The 16,850-nt window shown below is 48.3% G+C and overlaps 1 protein-coding gene across 1 annotated transcript in view; it reads left to right on the top strand.

Moving 5' to 3' along the window:
• Positions 1–16,850, top strand: part of OGFOD3 (2-oxoglutarate and iron dependent oxygenase domain containing 3) — a gene marked incomplete at its 5' end in the record, with an annotated part of 140,384 nt that overhangs the window by 25,181 nt on the left and 98,353 nt on the right. Inside the window, one exon of the mRNA XM_082271483.1 lies at positions 7,297–7,372. Within this exon, the coding sequence (XP_082127609.1) occupies positions 7,297–7,372 (76 nt within the window). The remainder of the gene's footprint in view (positions 1–7,296; positions 7,373–16,850) is intronic.

Genomic DNA, 16,850 nt, shown 5'->3' with positions numbered 1-16,850 from the left:
TCTGTTTATTGCTGCGTTTATTGGGACCGGAGAGCCGCACTGCAAATTATTATTGGTTTGGATCCACGAAGATTAATGAGTCCACCTGACAGGCTGTAAAGAAAACAGCGTTTAATAAAACGATCGGTCGGACGCTTTTGTCTTTATTGCCGTGTCCAGAAGTGAATAATTCGGGTTTGCGGTTTGCGAAGCTTTTTTTGGGTTTATTTTTCGTATAACGCTCAGTGAGGATTTAAAGTGAACCCCAATAATAAACCTTTCTGTTTGCTGCCTATTATGCCCCTCCCATGGGGGACACCGAGCTGCTGTGCGTTCCTCCCCGGCGTTTTAGTGTGCCTTGGAGCGACAAGTACAGCGTCCGGCCTCGCAGCCTGTTGGTGTCCATGGTAGGCTGCAACTGGACAGAGCTTAATGGGTAACTCCACTTTTGTGGGAAAAAAATTAGCAAATAAAGTAAAAACAATAAAGTGTATACAAATGTGACACAAATCAGATTGTAATTAAATGTTATTAAAAATTCCTTTTCCTTTTTCATCTGCAACCGCTGTAATTTTCTGTAAAATGCAATATGGCCGCCGGGAGGCGCTCTGTACACAGATAGTATACAGAGCTCCGCCCCCCCCAGAAACATTATTTTGTGCTTGTGTGATTGGCTCACCAATTTCTCCAGAAGTCTGCACTAAGATACAAGTCAGATTTCTGGCATCCCCTGCAACACAAATCTCATTTTTGGTGAGATCCTCCCAATAGGAACACGTCTAAAGGGACGCACCCTATCCCCACTTCCGTCAGAGGCACATCAGCAGTGTGGCCTCCTTCCCCGGCTTCCGGTCTAATGAGAGCGCAGTGTGCTTCGCTGCCAGGTTCCCTTAAGGCAATGATGGCGGCAGCACCCGACAGCCAATGGAAACATCGTCTGGGATGTCTGAGTGCCGACATCGCTGGATTCCAGGACAGGTAAGTGTTCTAATATTAAAAATCACCATCCTCAGTATGTGTACAGTGTATAGCTGCTGACTTTTTTATTTTAGGAGGGGGGGGGGGGGTTACTTCACTTTAATGCCACAACAAGTAGAAGCCGTGTTTATGGCCCCCGTGAATTCAGGATTGAATGCACCGAGTGCAGAAGACCTGCATCCTGGACATTTGTCTCTGAACACCCGGGGGCCCTAAGAGTTTGTCCTTGTCACTACAACATTCACCCCCAATGCCTTCTCCGCTACTCATAGAACTTATCTTACTACCCCCCACTGATGCGTCGTATTCTGTGAATGGAGGAGGAGGAGTTGGTTCAGGTGCAATGCCCAGCCCTGCTGCTTGCAGCCTGTCAATGGTTGGCTGCTGCTGGAGGGGGCTGAATGGTGTGCCAAGTGATACCCGTACCCCCTACTGTCTGACATGGGAATGAGGGACACCTATTGACAAAAGTATGTTGACACAGGACACACCCCCCTGCCACGCCCCCTGTATTTTGGCTTTTGAAACTTAGAAATGCGTCAGTTTAAAAATTGGATGAAAGGTTTAGCGATGGGAAACTTTTTGAAAGCTAAAAAGTGCATTTTATATACAACTATAGAGATCAGAGCAAAATGAGGGACAAATGAGGAGGAAAGAGGGACAGAGGGACTTTATTCCAAATCAGGGACAGCCCCTCCAAATCAGAGACATCCCCTCCAAATCAGAGACATCCCCTCCAAATCAGAGACAGCCCCTCCAAATCAGAGACATCCCCTCCAAATCAGAGACATCCCCTCCAAATCAGAGACATCCCCTCCAAATCAGAGACAGCCCCTCCAAATCAGAGACAGCCCCTCCAAATCAGGGACAGCCCCTCCAAATCAGGGACAGCCCCTCCAAATCAGAGACATCCCCTCCAAATCAGGGACAGCCCCTCCAAATCAGAGACATCCCCTCCAAATCAGAGACATCCCCTCCAAATCAGAGACAGCCCCTCCAAATCAGAGACAGCCCCTCCAAATCAGAGACATCCCCTCCAAATCAGAGACAGCCCCTCCAAATCAGAGACAGCCCCTCCAAATCAGAGACAGCCCCTCCAAATCAGGGACAGCCCCTCCAAATCAGAGACAGCCCCTCCAAATCAGAGACATCCCCTCCAAATCAGAGACATCCCCTCCAAATCAGAGACAGCCCCTCCAAATCAGAGACAGCCCCTCCAAATCAGGGACAGCCCCTCCAAATCAGGGACAGCCCCTCCAAATCAGAGACAGCCCCTCCAAATCAGAGACATCCCCTCCAAATCAGAGACAGCCCCTCCAAATCAGAGACAGCCCCTCCAAATCAGAGACATCCCCTCCAAATCAGAGACATCCCCTCCAAATCAGAGACAGCCCCTCCAAATCAGAGACAGCCCCTCCAAATCAGAGACAGCCCCTCCAAATCAGAGACAGTCCATCCAAATCAGGGACGGCCCCTCCAAATCAGAGACGGCCCCTCCAAATCAGAGACGGCCCCTCCAAATCAGAGACGGCCCCTCCAAATCAGGGACAGCCCCTCCAAATCAGAGACATCCCCTCCAAATCAGAGTCAGCCCCTCCAAATCAGGGACAGCCCCTCCAAATCAGAGTCAGCCCCTCCAAATCAGGGACAGCCCCTCCAAATCAGGGACAGCCCCTCCAAATCAGAGTCAGCCCCTCCAAATCAGAGTCAGCCCCTCCAAATCAGGGACAGCCCCTCCAAATCAGAGTCAGCCCCTCCAAATCAGGGACAGCCCCTCCAAATCAGGGACATCCCCTCCAAATCAGAGTCAGCCCCTCCAAATCAGGGACAGCCCCTCCAAATCAGAGTCAGCCCCTCCAAATCAGGGACAGCCCTTCCAAATCAGAGACAGCCCCTCCAAATCAGGGACATCCCCTCCAAATCAGAGTCAGCCCCTCCAAATCAGGGACAGCCCCTCCAAATCAGAGACAGCCCCTCCAAATCAGGGACAGTCCCTCCAAATCAGAGACAGTCCATCCAAATCAGGGACAGCCCCTCCAAATCAGAGACAGCCCCTCCAAATCAGAGACAGTCCATCCAAATCAGGGACAGCCCCTCCAAATCAGAGACAGCCCCTCCAAATCAGAGACAGCCCCTCCAAATCAGAGACGGCCCCTCCAAATCAGGGACGGCCCCTCCAAATCAGAGACGGCCCCTCCAAATCAGGGACGGCCCCTCCAAATCAGAGACGGCCCCTCCAAATCAGAGACGGCCCCTCCAAATCAGAGACGGCCCCTCCAAATCAGAGACGGCCCCTCCAAATCAGGGACAGCCCCTCCAAATCAGGGACAGCCCCTCCAAATCAGGGACAGCCCCTCCAAATCAGAGACAGTCCCTCCAAATCAGAGACCGCCCCTCCAAATCATGGACAGTCCCTCCAAATCAATCAGGGACAGTTGGGAGCTATGGATACCCATGTATAGGGCTCTATGTGTTTACTGACAAATGGTCTTCTGCATCTCGTAAGCAGAGGGCGCCAATGAAGTGCAGTGTATATAGGAAAATACTTTATAAAAATCACAAGTAGAAACTCACAGGGTGCATAAGGATCAGAGTATGTACTCCCCACCCCCCCCCCCCCCCAGCGTAGTTTGGGTGGATTATATACTCTTATCCTTTTTGATTTTTAATAATTTCCTAAATACATAAAAAAATATATTAATAATAAAAAATACTGCACTTAGTTGGTGCCCTCTGCAGTTTCCTTTGAAGTAATCTCTGCAATATATAACTCTCATTGAGACGCTGCCACGGATATCTTTGGATCTATGGACTTTTTAGTATAATCCTACACCCCCCCCCCCCCCCACAGCGCATTCCTGTGTATGATCATGTTGTAGTTTAGCCGTATCCCTTCCTGCACCAATCTCCATAGCTCTGCTTTCGGCCCAGAATGCACCGGGCCCTAAACATGGCTGCTACTCAGTACACCGCTTACCTTCGTCCAGCAGAAGTCTGCCATAGACCGGCAGCAGGCCCGGACTCTCTACCCGTCCCTCCTGTGTGCACTGAAATGTTGGGAGGGACTCAGTGCAGATAGACGCCCCCCCCCCCCCCCGCAACAGATATGTTCAGGAGAACCTTATGTATCCTTGTGATGTGTATTTGAACTTATGACCTGTATTTGACCTGCCTTTGACCTTATGACCTGTATTTGACCTGCTTATGACCTTCATTTGACCTTATGACCTGTATTTGACCTTATGACTTGCAGTTGACTCCATGTGACCTGTATTTGACCTTATGACCTGAAGTTGACTCCCTATGACTTGCAGGTGACTCTTATGACTTGCAGGTGACTCTTATGACTTGCATTTGACCTTTTTATGACCTGTATTTGACCTTATGACTAGCAGTCGACTCCATGTGATGTGCATTTGAACTTATGACTTGTATTTCACCTTATGACTTGCATTTGACCTTATGACTTGCAGTTGACTTCTTGTGACTTGCATTTGAACTTATGACTTGTAATTGACCGGCTTGAGGTGGGTTTAGCACTTCTCTAGAGTTACATAGCAATGCAAACCTGCTTGAAGCAGAGAAAAGCCCCTGGACGCAGGCCGTTAGTCTGTGGCTCAGGCGGCTCTTATGGAAGGTCGATTCCGCCATCCTCTTTTATCTTCTGTTCGTATCGCTCAGCCTGTGACAGTAAAGGGCAAGCAGCCGCCCGTCCTTCTGTTCTAGATCCTGCTGGGGGAAGCCTTGGCCTCTCGCTGGGTCAATTATAATGTCTACATGGGGGGCCGGGGACCTGACACAGCGGAAAGTCAGAGAGATTTCATGCTTTATCTGCTGCCGCTGCCTGCGGGGACCTCTCCTCTGTCGGAATATTCTTGGCAAGAGCATAAAGCTTCTCGCGTTGGCTGGAAATTAATTACAGCTGTTTTGATTTAATGGGAATTTGCAGTTTCTAGGTGGCTGTTAACCTCTCGCCTTCCGCAGCTTTGCAGAGATTGGCACCCACGTCGACGCTGGCAGATGCTGCACAGAGGCACCGCTATGCAGTTTACAGGAGCAGTGCAGGGAGCACAGTTACTATTTTCATGTTAATGCCAAGAATTTTATCTCTGATTGTACAATCTCCATGCTGCCGGACCACGTTACCTTCCTTCAGTCAGAGCCTGGCCGGCAGACGCGCCCTGAAAGGGCAGAGCAGGAAGGCACAACTGTCACACTGCCAGCCATGGCCTGTATATGTCATTAGCTGCCCCATCTTCATTTATAAGTACAAGCTCAGGACAATGTGAGCTGACACCCAGGGGGAGGATTCCAGGGAGGGTTAGTGTTAGATTTTTAGGGAGGATTAGTGTTAGGATTACAGGGAAGAAGGTTAGTGTTAGAAGTGAGTACACCCCTAAGTGACAATCTCCAAATTGGGCCCAAAGTGTGAATATTTTGTGTGGCCGCCATTATTTTCCAGCACTGCCTTAACCCTCTTGGGCATGGAGTTCACCAGAGCTTCACAGGTTGTCACTGGAGTCCTCTTCCCCTCCTCCATGATGACATCACAGAGCTGGTGGATGTTAGAGACCTTCCCCTCCTCCACCTTCTGTTTGAGGATCCCCACAGATGCTCAATAGGGTTTAGGTCTGGAGCCATGCTTGGCCAGTCCATCACCTTTACCCTCAGCTTCTTTAGCAAGGCAGTGGTCATCTTGGAGGTGTTTGGGGTCGTTATGTTGGAATACTGCCCTGCCCCCCAGTCTCTGAAGGGAGGGGATCATGCTCTGCTTCAGTATGTCACAGTACATGTTGGCATTCATGGTTCCCTCAATGAACTGTAGCTCCCCAGTGCCGGCAGCACTCATGCAGCCCCAGACCATGACACTCCCACCACCATGCCTGACTGTAGGAAGACACACTTGTCTTTGTACTCCTCACCTGGTTGCCCCCACACACGCCTGACACCATCTGACACCAAATACGTTTATCTTGGTCTCATCAGAGCACAGGAGACGGTTCCAGTAATCCATGTCCTTAGTCTGCTTGTCTTCGGCAAACTGTTTGTGGGCTTTCTTGTCCAACGTCTTTAGAAGAGGCTTCCTTCTGGGATGACAGCCATGCAGACCAATTTGATGCAGTGTGCGGCGTATGATCTGAGCACTGACAGGCTGACCCCTCCCCCACCCCTTCAACCTCTGCAGCAATGCTGGCAGCACTCATACGTCTATTTCCCAAAGACAACCTCTGGATATGACGCTGAGCACGGCACTCAACTTCTTTGGTGGACCATGGTGAGTCCTGTTCTGAGTGGAACCTGTCCTGTTAAACTGCTGTATGGTCTTGGCCACCGTGCTGCAGCTCAGTTTCAGGGTCTTGGCAATCTTCTTATAGCCTAGGCCATCTTTATGTAGAGGAACAATTCTTTTTTTCAGATCCTCAGAGAGTTCTTTGCCATGAGGTGCCATGTTGAATTTCCAGTGACCAGTATGAGAGAGTGAGAGCGATAACACCAAATTTACCACACCTCCCCCCCATTCACACCTGAGACCTTGTAACACTAACGAGTCACATGACACCGGGGAGGGAAAATGGCTAATTGGGCCCAATTTGGAGATTGTGACTTAGGGGTGTACTGACTTTTGTTGCCAGCGGTTTAGACATTAATGGCTGTGTGTTGCGTTATTTTGAGGGGACAGTAAATTTACACTGTTATACAAGCTGTACACTCACTACTTTACATTGTAGCAAAGTGTCATTTCTTCAGTGTTGTCACATGAAAAGATAGAATGGGAGGGGTGTACTTACTTTTGTGAGATACTGTGTATCTTTTGGTTTAGTAACACTTTAAGTGTTTTATGGAAATGATTCCAGGAATATTGCTCAGCGATCCTTTAGAACCGTATAAATCTTTCCAATTCTTTGCTGAGGAAATCCAAGTTTTATTTTTTTCTTAGATTAATAAATTCCAGATTTGGACCCCGAAAATGAATATTCGCTCCTTGTTTTCCCGATCTCGCACTCTCCCACGCACGCCGTCTAAATATGTATTCCTTGAGTGTCTGCCAGGAAAGTAAAGCTGGAAGTACAGAAAGAGATTTGAATACTACAGAGATAAGTGGGGTCCTCTGCGCACGTCCCCCCCCCCTCCCCCCACCCGTGGGCTCTGTAATTATTGATAAAGCGAGTCAGCCATCACCAGGTTTATTTAATGAATTTAAAGGTTATTTTTAATCATTCAGGTCAAGGAGAGTTGGAGCTCTCGCGCTGCGGGTTTCGCTGTACTTGATTAAATAATTGCTTATCTGAAAAGCTTTGAAATGGAATTAGTTTTTTTTTTTTTCCCCTTGGTTTGCAGGGTGCACCCCTCTGAAGTGCGGCCGAGCCGTGACAGACGCCGTTATATCTCCGCAGGAAGCCAAGAGATTGCTGAGGTAAGATTTCCTTGTAAAGTGATTAAATGGCTCTTGTCGCACGTCACCGCGGCTTTTCTCTTTTCGAAGTTTGCTGTCAGAGTAATGAGTCTTCCTTGGATGAAGGGGACCTGTCCTGTGCATACAGATAAAGGGGACCTGTCCTGTGCATACAGATAAAGGGGACCTGTCCTGTGCATACAGATAAAGGGGACCTGTCCTGTGCATACAGATAAAGGGGACCTGTCCTGTGCATACAGATAAAGGGGACCTGTCCTGTGCATACAGATAAAGGGGACCTGTCCTGTGCATACAGATAAAGGGGACCTGTCCTGTGCATACAGATAAAGGGGACCTGTCCTGTGCCTACAGATAAAGGGGACCTGTCCTGTGCCTACAGATAAAGGGGACCTGTCCTGTGCCTACAGATAAAGGGGACCTGTCCTGTGCATACAGATAAAGGGGACCTGTCCTGTGCATACAGATAAAGGGGACCTGTCCTGTGCATACAGATAAAGGGGACCTGTCCTGTGCCTACAGATAAAGGGGACCTGTCCTGTGCCTACAGATAAAGGGGACCTGTCCTGTGCCTACAGATAAAGGGGACCTGTCCTGTGCCTACAGATAAAGGGGACCTGTCCTGTGCATACAGATAAAGGGGACCTGTCCTGTGCCTACAGATAAAGGGGACCTGTCCTGTGCCTACAGATAAAGGGGACCTGTCCTGTGCATACAGATAAAGGGGACCTGTCCTGTGCATACAGATAAAGGGGACCTGTCCTGTGCCTACAGATAAAGGGGACCTGTCCTGTGCATACAGATAAAGGGGACCTGTCCTGTGCATACAGATAAAGGGGACCTGTCCTGTGCCTACAGATAAAGGGGACCTGTCCTGTGCCTACAGATAAAGGGGACCTGTCCTGTGCCTACAGATAAAGGGGACCTGTCCTGTGCCTACAGATAAAGGGGACCTGTCCTGTGCATACAGATAAAGGGGACCTGTCCTGTGCCTACAGATAAAGGGGACCTGTCCTGTGCCTACAGATAAAGGGGACCTGTCCTGTGCATACAGATAAAGGGGACCTGTCCTGTGCATACAGATAAAGGGGACCTGTCCTGTGCATACAGATAAAGGGGACCTGTCCTGTGCCTACAGATAAAGGGGACCTGTCCTGTGCCTACAGATAAAGGGGACCTGTCCTGTGCCTACAGATAAAGGGGACCTGTCCTGTGCCTACAGATAAAGGGGACCTGTCCTGTGCATACAGATAAAGGGGACCTGTCCTGTGCCTACAGATAAAGGGGACCTGTCCTGTGCCTACAGATAAAGGGGACCTGTCCTGTGCATACAGATAAAGGGGACCTGTCCTGTGCATACAGATAAAGGGGACCTGTCCTGTGCATACAGATAAAGGGGACCTGTCCTGTGCCTACAGATAAAGGGGACCTGTCCTGTGCCTACAGATAAAGGGGACCTGTCCTGTGCCTACAGATAAAGGGGACCTGTCCTGTGCCTACAGATAAAGGGGACCTGTCCTGTGCATACAGATAAAGGGGACCTGTCCTGTGCATACAGATAAAGGGGACCTGTCCTGTGCATACAGATAAAGGGGACCTGTCCTGTGCATACAGATAAAGGGGACCTGTCCTGTGCCTACAGATAAAGGGGACCTGTCCTGTGCATACAGATAAAGGGGACCTGTCCTGTGCATACAGATAAAGGGGACCTGTCCTGTGCCTACAGATAAAGGGGACCTGTCCTGTGCCTACAGATAAAGGGGACCTGTCCTATGCATACAGATAAAGGGGACCTGTCCTGTGCCTACAGATAAAGGGGACCTGTCCTGTGCCTACAGATAAAGGGGACCTGTCCTGTGCCTACAGATAAAGGGGACCTGTCCTGTGCCTACAGATAAAGGGGACCTGTCCTGTGCCTACAGATAAAGGGGACCTGTCCTGTGCCTACAGATAAAGGGGACCTGTCCTGTGCATACAGATAAAGGGGACCTGTCCTGTGCATACAGATAAAGGGGACCTGTCCTGTGCCTACAGATAAAGGGGACCTGTCCTGTGCATACAGATAAAGGGGACCTGTCCTGTGCATACAGATAAAGGGGACCTGTCCTGTGCCTACAGATAAAGGGGACCTGTCCTGTGCATACAGATAAAGGGGACCTGTCCTGTGCATACAGATAAAGGGGACCTGTCCTGTGCATACAGATAAAGGGGACCTGTCCTGTGCCTACAGATAAAGGGGACCTGTCCTGTGCATACAGATAAAGGGGACCTGTCCTGTGCATACAGATAAAGGGGACCTGTCCTGTGCATACAGATATCTGAACCGTTATCACAATACAGAGCATCCGGAAAGTTCTCACAGAGCTTCACTTCTTCCACATTTTATGTTACAGCCTTATTCCAAAATGGATTAAATTCATTATTTTCCTCAAAATTCTACAAACCCCTCCCCCATAATGACAACGTGAGAGAAGTTTGTTGGAAATCTTTGCAAATTTATTAAAAATAAAAAAAGAAATAAATCCCATGTACATAAGTATTCACACCCTTTGCCATGTACATAAGTATTCACACCCTTTGCTCAATACTTTGGTGAAGCTCCTTTGGCACCAATCCCAGCCTCCAGTATTTCTGAGTATGATGCTACAAGCTTGGCACTCCTATTTTTGGGCAGTTTCTCCCATTCTTCTTTGCAGGACCTCTCAAGCTCCATCAGGTTGGATGGGGGAGGGTCGGTGCACAGCCATTTTCAGATCTCTCCAGAGATGTTCAATCGGGTTCAAGTCTGGGCTCTGGCTGGGCCACTCAAGGACATTCACAGAGTTGTCCTGTAGTCACTCCTTTGTTATCTTGGCTGTGTGCTTAGGGTCGTTGTCCTGTTGGAAGATGAACCTTCACCCCAGTCTGAGGTCCAGAGCGCTCTGGAGGAGGTTTTCATCAAGGATGTCTCTGTACATTGCTGCATTCATCTTTCCCTCAATCCTGACTAGTCTCCCAGTTCCTGCTGCTGAAAAACATCCCCACAGCATAATGCTGCCACCGCCATGCTTCACAGTAGGGATGGTATTGGCCAGGTGATGGGCGGTGCCTGGTTTCCTCCAGACATGACGCTTGCCATTCAGGCCAAAGAGTTCAATCAGAGCAGAGAATTTTGTTTCTCATGGTCTGAGAGTCCTTCAGGGGCCTTTTGGTAAACTCCAGGCGGGCTGTCATGTGACTTTTACTGAGGAGTGACTTCCGTCTGTCCACACCCATACAGGCCTGATTGGTGGAGTGCTGCAGAGATGGTTGTTCTGGAAGGTTCTCCTCCTGGACTGCTATAAAATGTTGGATGAGAACCTTCCTCCCTCAGCCAGAACACTGAAGATGGGTCATGAATGGGTCTTCCAGCATGACAATGACCCAAAACATATCGCCAAGGCAACAAAGGAGTGGCTGAAGAAGAAGCACATTAAGGTCATGGAGTGGTCTAGTCAGTCTCCAGACCTTCATCCTATAGAAAATTTATGGAGGGAGCCGAAACTTGCCAAGTGGCAGCCTAGAAACCTTAAGGATTTAGAGAAGATCTGTAAAGAAGAGAGGACCCAAATCCCTCCTGAGATGTGTGCAAACCTGGGGGCCAACTACAAGAAACGTCTGACCTCTGTGCTTCCCAACTACAAGAAACGTCTGACCTCTGTGCTTCCAACTACAAGAAACGTCTGACCTCTGTGCTTCCCAACTACAAGAAACGTCTGACCTCTGTGCTTCCCAACTACAAGAAACGTCTGACCTCTGTGCTTCCAACTACAAGAAACGTCTGACCTCTGTGCTTCCATCTACAAGAAACGTCTGACCTCTGTGCTTCCATCTACAAGAAATGTCTGACCTCTGTGCTTCCAACTACAAGAAACGTCTGACCTCTGTGCTTCCCAACCACAAGAAACGTCTGACCTCTGTGCTTCCCAACTACAAGAAACGTCTGACCTCTGTGCTTCCATCTACAAGAAACGTCTGACCTCTGTGCTTCCCAACTACAAGAAACGTCTGACCTCTGTGCTTCCAACTACAAGAAACGTCTGACCTCTGTGCTTCCATCTACAAGAAACGTCTGACCTCTGTGCTTCCATCTACAAGAAACGTCTGACCTCTGTGCTTCCAACTACAAGAAACGTCTGACCTCTGTGCTTCCATCTACAAGAAACGTCTGACCTCTGTGCTTCCAACTACAAGAAACGTCTGACCTCTGTGCTTCCATCTACAAGAAACGTCTGACCTCTGTGCTTCCATCTACAAGAAACGTCTGACCTCTGTGCTTCCCAACTACAAGAAACGTCTGACCTCTGTGCTTCCCATCTACAAGAAACGTCTGACCTCTGTGCTTCCATCTACAAGAAACGTCTGACCTCTGTGCTTCCCAACTACAAGAAACGTCTGACCTCTGTGCTTCCAACTACAAGAAACGTCTGACCTCTGTGCTTCCATCTACAAGAAACGTCTGACCTCTGTGACCCCAACTACAAGAAACGTCTGACCTCTGTGACCCCAACTACAAGAAACGTCTGACCTCTGTGCTTCCATCTACAAGAAACGTCTGACCTCTGTGCTTCCATCTACAAGAAACGTCTGACCTCTGTGCTTCCATCTACAAGAAACGTCTGACCTCTGTGCTTCCAACTACAAGAAACGTCTGACCTCTGTGCTTCCAACTACAAGAAACGTCTGACCTCTGTGCTTCCATCTACAAGAAACGTCTGACCTCTGTGCTTCCATCTACAAGAAACGTCTGACCTCTGTGCTTCCAGCTACAAGAAATGTCTGACCTCTGTGCTTCCAGCAAGGGTTTCTCCACCAACTACTAAGGGGGTCAAATACTTATTTTACTCCCTAAACTGCAACTCCATTTATAACATTTGTATCATGTGTTATTTCTGGATTTTTGGTTGATATTCTGTCTCTATCATATAAAATACACCGATGATAAAAATTATACACCCGCCATTTCTATGTAGGTGGGCAAACTTACACAATGTGCAGAAATCATTATTTTCCCCATTGTAAAAATGTGAGAACAGGTGCTGTATTTTGCCCACAAAGAGGACATAGGGGGCTATAAGAGGGATTATAGCGAGAGACAAGAACTGGAGCCAGGTAAGCCCTAAAAAACACATCTGGGTCAAACCATCAGAGACCCCGTGAGAGACCATTTTATAATTATCTAGTATTTCCTCCCACTCATCCTCCTCCAAGGGTCCGGTTCCCACCTAGTCTTGGCTCGGTAAGCCAGCTTGGTCGCAGAGGGCGTCTGAAGGGTATTCTACAATACGGAGATCAACCTTGTCGGTTCTGAGCCCAAAATCACTTCTGTCAAGGTCATGGGGTCATGTGAGGGGACCGCACCCGGGAACTCTCACTGCATGCCCCAGCTGTATGGAACTGAAAAAACATAAAGTTGGGGAAGGAGAACTTGCATAGTAGGTGAGGTTGAATAAAGACAATAGTCCATCCAGTTCCCCCTGTGTAGGCATGTGTGACTGTAATCATCTCACATACCCCTGAATGTTCTGATCCTTGAGATGTAAGTCTAAGAGTCTTTTGAAAGCCACCATACTTCCCGCAGAAACCACCTCTTGTGGTAGAGAATTCCACAATCTTGTAGCCCTAACAGTAAAGAACCCCCCACGTTGTCTGAGGTTAAAACACTTCTCCTCTAATAGCATTGTATGTCCTCGAGTCCTCATGCAATCCCTCCGACTGAATAGCTTTTTTTCTATGCTGAGATCACCGTTGAGGTATTTATAAATTGCTATCATGTCCCCTCTCAGGCGTCTCTTCTCCAGGGAGAATAAATCAAGCGATTGCAGACGCTCTTCATAACTCCGCCTGTAGTTCAGTCAATTTTTTAGGACCCGTCTCATTAATTATCTGATCTAAATAGAGAACACCTTGTGAGGCCCATAAAACCAGGACTGGGATCTACAGTAGTTCCAGTAAATGGTATTTATACCAGAGCAGGGTATGACTATGGAGGAGAGGATTCCCCGACTAATGTAAAACCAGTTCCCAGATACGTTGATGGTGAAATAATTTACTGCCGTGGGTATACGGAAAATAAGTACCCCTGACCCAGCCAAATATTGACTTGTGAGATGGTGGGGGGAGTGTTGCCTGCATACTAAAGTTTGGTATCTCCATGGATCTGTCTTGGCAAAATAGTAAAAATGAGACCGCAGAGGAGCGATAAAATACAAATTCCAGGCCAGCAGAGCCACGCCTCCTAAAGGCGTTGGGTTTTTTGAGGTTAGCCGTGGTATTGAGGATGGATCAATAGACTTGAAAATATTAAAGTAGTATTACCACTTTCTGCCATCTTTCAGCTATAGTGCGGGCTTCCAGTGCCGGGAGGGGGTCAGTAGATGTCCTCCCGTCATCGCGCTGCTCGAGCGCCCTCTGCGTTGAGCATGCGGCAAGCTCTGTGATCGTTGAGTTCTTTGGACTTGACTGATCACAGAACTGGGTAAAGGGCCAATCACAGCGGCCCTTTACCACGTGATCAACTGTCAGCCAATGACAGCTGATCATGGAAGTAAACAGAAGCCGCTCATCTGCTTTTATCCTCCTCATGCTAATAGTGTGCGGAGAAAAGAAGAAAGCTGGTAACCGGCTTCTGTTACAGGGACATCGGGCCCATCAGTGCTCCTAATCAGTGCCAATTAGTGCCATCTATTAGTGCCCACAAGTACTGCTAATCAGTGCCCACCAGTACCAGTACTGCTAATCAGTGCCCATCAGTGTCTCATCATCAGTGTCACCTATCAGTGCCCATCAGTGCCTCATCATCAGTGTCACCTATCAGTGCCCATCAGTGCTGCCTATCAGTGTGACCTCCTAGTGCCCTTCAGTGCCGCCTATCAGAGCCCATCAGTGCCACCTATCTGTGAAGAAGAAAAATTACCTGTTTGCAAAATTTTGAAAACAAACTTTCAAAAATGCTTTTTTCTTTCAAAATTTTTGGTCTTTTTTTGTTTCTTTAGAAAAAAAATAAAAAACCCAGCAGTGGTTAAATACCACCAAAAGAAAGCTGTGTTGAATAAAATGATAACGATTTAGGTTGGGTACAGTGTTGCATGACCGCACAATTGTCATTGAAATTATGACCACGCTGAAAGCTGAAAATTTGGCCTTGGGCAGGAAAGGGGTAAAAGTGCCCGGTAGGCGAGTGGTTAAAGCTTTTTTTTTTAAAATAATAAACCTGTTCTACTTCCCTCCTCCTGTGAAGTTGGTTTTGCACAGGGTAGCTCGGATCCTCCTCTTCTCAGGTCCCCCACCAACGCTCTTGGCTCCTCCCCCTCTGGAAGCAGTGCCCCCAGAGAAAGCTGCTTGCCCTGGGGGGCACCATTGTGTGCTCGCTCCCAAGCCGTTGCCCTATGTGTCCATAAGACACAGAGCCATGGCTCCTCCCCCTCTGGGAGCAGTGCCCCCAGAGAAAGCTGCTTGCCCTGGGGGCACCATTGTGTGCTCACTCCCAATCCATTGCCCTATGTGTCCATAAGTCACAGAGCCACGGCTCCACCCCCGCTCTCTCCTCATTTGGGTTTAAACTGTTTTTTTTCATGTACACATTATTAGATGTGTGCACAATGATGGATAGAAATGCAAAGTGTGGCGCCGGCAGTGAGGGTGAATATTCCGCTGGAATGACTTCTCACTATCAGCAATAACAATACACGGTGATATAAATTATTTATGATTCTCCAGCGTTGTCTCCAGAGCCGTATACAAAGTATAATTACAGACCCGGGATCAATCGACTACAAAGAAGGGATTGTGAAAACAACTGGGGGAATAAATGAAGAGACCAGGGGGTCAGAGGTCACTGAAAGCCGCATGGAGGGGGGGGGGGGGGAGCAGGTATTAAATCATTTCAGTTTCATTTATTTTTTACTGTGTGCATCACTGCTTGACTTTACCATAGAGGTGACTGGATGGAGTGGGGACTACTGAGTATATACAGTATCTGACAAAAGTAAGTACATCCCTCACATTTCTGTAAATATTTTATTCTATCTTTTCATGTGACAACACTGAAGAAATGAGACTTTGCTACAATGTAAAGTAGTGAGTGTTCAGCTTGTATAACAGTGTAAATTTACTGTCCCCTCAAAATAACTCAACACACAGCCATTAATGTCTAAACCGCTGGCAACAAAAGTCAGTACACCCCTAAGTGACAATGTCCAAATTGGGCCCAATTAGCCATTTTCCTCCCCGGTGTCATGTGACTCGTCAGTGTTACAAGGTCTCAGGTGTGAATGGGGGACAGGTGTGTTAAATTTGGTGTTATCGCTCTCACTCTCTCATACTGGTCACTGGAAGTTCAACATGGCACCTCATGGCAAAGAACTCTCTGAGGATCTGAAAAAAAGAATTGTTGCTCTACATAAAGATGGCCTAGGCTATAAGAAGATTGCCAAGACCCTGAAACTGAGCTGCAGCACGGTGGCCAAGACCATACAGCGGTTTACCAGGACAGGTTCCACTCAGAACATGCCTCACCATGGTCCACCAAAGGAGTTGAGTGCCGTGCTCAGCGTCATATCCAGAGGTTGTCTTTGGGAAATAGACGTATGAGTGCTGCCAGCATTGCTGCAGAGGTTGAAGGGGTGGGGGAGGGGTCAGCCTGTCAGTGCTCAGACCATACGCCGCACACTGCATCAAATTGGTCTGCATGGCTGTCATCCCAGAAGGAAGCCTCTTCTAAAGACGTTGGACAAGAAAGCCCACAAACAGTTTGCTGAAGACAAGCAGACTAAGGACATGGATTACTGGAACCATCTCCTGTGCTCTGATGAGACCAAGATAAATTTATTTGGTGTCAGATGGTGTCAGGCGTGTGTGGGGGCAACCAGGTGAGGAGTACAAAGACAAGTGTGTCTTCCTACAGTCAGGCATGGTGGTGGGGGTGTCATGGTCTGGGGCTGCATGAGTGCTGCCGGCACTGGGGAGCTACAGATCATTGAGGGAACCATGAATGCCAACATGTACTGTGACATACTGAAGCAGAGCATGATCCCCTCCCTTCAGAGACTGGGGGGCAGGGCAGTATTCCAACATAACGACCCCAAACACCTCCAAGACGCTAAAGAAGCTGAGGGTAAAGGTGATGGACTGGCCAAGCATGTCTCCAGACCTAAACCGTATTGAGCATCTGTGGGGCTTCCTCAAACGGAAGGTGGAGGAGCGCAAGGTCTCTAACATCCACCAGCTCTGTGATGTCATCATGGAGGAGGGGAAGAGGACTCCAGTGGCAACCTGTGAAGCTCTGGTGAACTCCATGCCCAAGAGGGTTAAGGCAGTGCTGGAAAATAATGGTTGCCACACAAAATATTGTCACTTTGGGTCCAATTTGGACATTGTCACCTAGGGGTGTACTCACTTTTGTTGCCAGCGGTTTAGACATTAATGGCTGTGTGTTGAGTTATTTTGAGGGGACAGTAAATTT

Source organism: Pelophylax lessonae (assembly GCF_965119305.1).
Source record: "Pelophylax lessonae genome assembly, chromosome: 11".
In the NCBI taxonomy this organism is placed as follows: Eukaryota; Metazoa; Chordata; class Amphibia; order Anura; family Ranidae; genus Pelophylax; species Pelophylax lessonae.
Note: the sequence above shows the minus strand (reverse complement) of the source record. Positions and strands in the feature narration are given on the sequence as shown.